The sequence below is a fragment of the Zingiber officinale genome, chromosome 2A (genome assembly GCF_018446385.1).
Source record: "Zingiber officinale cultivar Zhangliang chromosome 2A, Zo_v1.1, whole genome shotgun sequence".
NCBI classification, from domain to species: domain Eukaryota; kingdom Viridiplantae; phylum Streptophyta; class Magnoliopsida; order Zingiberales; family Zingiberaceae; genus Zingiber; species Zingiber officinale.
Genome location: NC_055988.1, coordinates 312,984 through 317,237, shown reverse-complemented (window position 1 = coordinate 317,237; position 4,254 = coordinate 312,984). Strand labels below are relative to the sequence as shown.

Genomic DNA, 4,254 nt, shown 5'->3' with positions numbered 1-4,254 from the left:
TAAAGAAATTCGGTATACCAAACTTCAGTATACGTAAGCTTATTAGAAGTGTCTACAACAGAGGCATGCACACAAATCAAAATGATATCACACTCATACCAGCTAGTTGGAAATGGAAACACCACTACCATCACCAAATCAACAAATCACAGTTCAATTCTTACCCATTGCACGTGAAAAACAGGAAAGCGTCAATCTTGATCGAGAAGAGTACTCTCAGTCTCTTTATAAAACATATTACATTAATTAATATTTCGGCATCAAAGTAGTCTTCCACCAGGAAATAAAATTCATCCATTATCAAATCTTTAGATATCACTTTTTTGGTTCAAATCTCCACATCATAGAAACAATAATACCTTACAAGATCTCAAATTTTCACACTCTCGGACATCTGGTCTTTCTATATAAATCCCTCGACCATCCCTCAGTCTCGAACAAGAAATAGAGGCGTTGATAAGGATTTGGCGTCATACCTGATACGAGTAGGTGTAAGCTGGAAGACCACCGAATCTAGTCTAGTTTCCGACCTCATTTTAAAACTCACATGCTTATTAATATAGATGAAGAAAATTATAAAGAAGCCCTTGAAGCCTCATTCAAGGTCTCTTTTCCTCGTAGAACTTAGTAAGTTCTTAGTGACTTGCATATATTTTTAAAAGTTATGTTCAAGTTTTCAAGTTTATAGTTATATATTCTATAATGAGACAGATATCATGTTTAGTGAATCATATTTGTCCCACTTTGTTGTCGACGTTTCAATATACTGTCTAGCACAATCGTTTAATAACCTTGCACTGTGCATTTTTTTTAGATGAAAAACCTCATAATTTCATTAAACTGGAATAGATAAACATCATCCCTAACATTATTTACCAGCAAGAAAGGGATGAATTCACAGGGTTCACAGGTCACCGGTCACAGGGGTGGTGGGGGTGGTGCAAGCGGCTGCGGTGGCAGCTGAATCGGCGGTAACTCAATCGGCGGCAGCTCAATCGATGGAGACGGCGGCTTTGAGGGCAACTTTGGAACCGACTTTGCGGGCTTGGGGGCCTTGAAGGGCTCATTGGAGGCCGTGATTGGTGACAGGAAGGTGGGTGGTGGAGGTGGAAGCGGCAGTTGTGGCAGCTCTGTGATCGGCGGTGACTTTGGAGGCTTCGAGAGGTCGAATGGCTCTGGGATCGGCGATGGAGCAGAGAGCGGAAGCTAGAAGGAAGCACATGTCGCGGCGAGCGTCTTCATCAGAACCACCATCACAAGAGTCATTGTCGAAGATGAAGATTACTAGCTAGTGGGAGGAGCATATAAAGAACAAGAGGAGGGGCAGTACATGTAGCCTGCGAGTCGGCGGCGTCAACCCCCATGTGAACAGTCCCCCTCGCAAAAAAAGACAGGGACATTATACAGATGATTAAATCTGTATGTTCTAAAATGAGGGGCTCAACAACCTCTGTCTAAAAATTAATGATTAAAAAATAATATCAATATTTTTCCACTTTCTTCTGCCACAGGTAGTCCACCTCTGCCACCACTCAGTATACTTATACTGAAGTTTGGTATATCGAACTTTGGTATATCAACACTTGGTTCACTAAAACTTCGGTATACCAAAGTTTCAATATAAAGAATTTCGATTTAGCGAACTTTAGTATACCGACACTTGACACACAAAATCTTCGGTATACCGAAGTTTTAGTATAAAGAAATTCGGTATACCAAATTTCAGTATACGTAAGTTTATTAGAAGTGTCTATAGCAGAGGCATGCACACAAATCAAAATGATATTACACTTGTACCAGCTAGTTGTAAAAGGAAACACCACTACCATCACCCAATCAAAAAAATCACAATTCAATTCTTATCCATTGCACATGAAAAACAGGAAAGCGTGAATCTTGATTGAGAAGAGTACTCTCAGTCTCTTTATGAAACATATTGTATTAAGTAATTCCGACATCAACGTAGTCTTCCACCAGAAAATAAAATGCATCCATTATCAAATCTTTAGATATCACTTTTTTGGTTCAAATCTCCACATCATAGAAATAATAATACCTTACAAGATCTCAAATTTTCACTAGTTTCATTCAAATAAAATATTTATAATCCCTTGAATTCACTACGTTAATTAAAATATGTGCAGATATTTTGATTATTCACACTTTGTCTTTGTCTTTGTCTGTCTTTTTTTTTCTTTCTTTTCTTTTATTTTTTAGTATATGATTTAATTAAAACTCACATGCTTATTAATTAAGATGAAGAAAATTATAAAGAAGCCCTTGAAGCCTCATTCAAGGTTTCTGTTCCTCATAGAACTTAGTAAGTTCTTAGTGACTTACTTATATTTTTAAAAGATCTGTGCAAGTTTTTAAGCTTATAGTTAAATATTCTACAATGGGACAGATATCATGTGTAGTGAATCATATTTGTCCCACTTTGCTGTCGACGTATCAATGTACTGTCTAGCACAGTTGTTTAATAACCTTGCACAGTGCATTTTTCTTAGTTGAAAACCTCATAATTTCATTAAACTGGACTAGATAAACATCATCCCTAACATTATTTACTAGCTAGAAAGGGATGAATTCACAAGGTTCACAGGTCACAGGTCACAGGTGTGGTGGGGGTGGTGGAAGCTGCTGTGTTGGCTGCTGAATCGGCAGCAGCTCAATCGATGGAGACGACGGATTTGGGGGCAACTTTGTAGCCGACTTTGAGTGCTTGAGGGCCTTGAAGGGCTCATTGGAGGCCGTGAGTGGTGGCTGCAAGGTGGGTGGTGGAGGTGGAAGCGGCAGCTGTGGCAGCTCTGTGATCGGCGGTGACTTTGGAGGCTTCGAGGCGTAGAATGGCTCTGTGATCGGCAGTGGAGCAGTGAGCGGAAGCCAGAAGGAAGCGCAGGTAGCGATGAGCGTCATCATCAGAACCACCACCACAAGAGCCATTGTCGAAGATGAAGATTACTTGCTGGTGGGAGGAGCGTAAAAAGAAGAAGAGGGGCTGTACATGTAGCCTGCGAGCCAACGCCGACAACCCCCATGTGAACAGTTACCCTCGAAAAAAAGATAGGGACATTATTCATATGATAAAATCTGTTAGTTCTAAAATGAGGGGCTCAACAGCCTCTGTCTAAACATTAATGTTTAAAAAATAATATCAAAGTTTTTCCACTATCTTCTTCCAAAGGTAGTCCACCTCTTCCACCACTCAGTATACCTATACTGAAGTTTGGTATACCAACACTTGGTACACCAAAACTTCGGTATACCAAACTTTGGTATACCAATATAAAGAATTTCAATTAAGCAAAATTTAGTATACCGACACTTGATACACCAAATCTTCGGTATACAGAAGTTTTAGTATAAAGAAATTCGGTATACCAAACTTCAGTATACGTAAGTTTATTAGAAGTGTCTACAGCAGAGGCATGCACACAAATCAAATTGATATCACACTCATACCTGCTAGTTGGAAATGGAAACACCACTTCTTTCCCCAAATCAACAAATCACAGTTCAATTCTTACCTATTGCACGTGAAAAACAGGAAAACGTCAATCTTGATCGGGAAGAGTACTCTCAGTCTCTTTATAAAACATGTTTATTAATTAATATTCCGGCATCAAAGTAGTCTTCCACCAGAAATAAAATTCATCCATTCTCAAATCTTTAGATATCACTTTTTTGGTTCAAATCTTCACATCATAGAAACAATAATACCTTACAAGATCTCAAATTTTCACACTCTCGGACATCTAGTCTTTCTATATAAATCCCTCGATCTATCCCTCAGTATCGAACAAGAAATAGAGGCGTTGATAAGGATTTGGCGTCATACCTGATACGAGTAGGTGTAAGCTGGAAGACCACCGAATCTAGTTTAGTTTCCGACCTCATTTTAAAACTCACATGCTTATTAATATAGATGAAGAAAATTATAAAGAAGCCCTTGAAGCCTCATTCAAGGTCTCTATTCCTCGTAGAACTTATTAAGTTCTTTGTGACTTGCATATATTTTTAAAAGGTCTGTGCAAGTTTTCAAGTTTATAGTTAAATATTATACAATGGGACAGATATCATGTTTAGTGAATCATATTTGTCCCACTTTGCTGTCGACGTTTCAATATACTGTCTAGCATAATCGTTTAATAACCTTGCACAGTGCAATTTTTTTTTAGTTGAAACCCTCATAATTTCATTCTACTGGACTAGATAAACATCATCCCTAGCATTATTTACTAGCTAGAAAGGGAT

At 38.4% G+C, this 4,254-nt stretch overlaps 1 protein-coding gene across 1 annotated transcript; it reads right to left on the bottom strand.

The window, feature by feature from the left end:
* Window positions 1–918: 918 nt before the first annotated feature.
* On the bottom strand, window positions 919–2,943 carry LOC122040352 (36.4 kDa proline-rich protein-like). Its single transcript, XM_042599672.1, has 3 exons — window positions 2,615–2,943; window positions 1,314–1,377; window positions 919–1,206 (listed from the first exon to the last, which is right to left on the bottom strand). The coding sequence occupies exons 1-3, from the start codon at window positions 2,941–2,943 to the stop codon at window positions 919–921; spliced, it is 681 nt and encodes a 226-aa protein (XP_042455606.1).
* Window positions 2,944–4,254: the final 1,311 nt, after the last annotated feature.

Coding starts and splice junctions, on each gene's coding strand:
- LOC122040352 (XM_042599672.1), bottom strand. CDS start 2,943: ATGGCTCTTGTGGTGGTGGTTCTGATGATGACGCTCATCGCTACCTGC. Junction 1,378..2,614: donor CCACCACCCCCACCACACCT/GTGACCTGTGAC, acceptor TTTTTTTGCGAG/GGGGACTGTTCACATGGGGG. Junction 1,207..1,313: donor CATGTACTGCCCCTCCTCTT/GTTCTTTATATG, acceptor GCTTCCTTCTAG/CTTCCGCTCTCTGCTCCATC.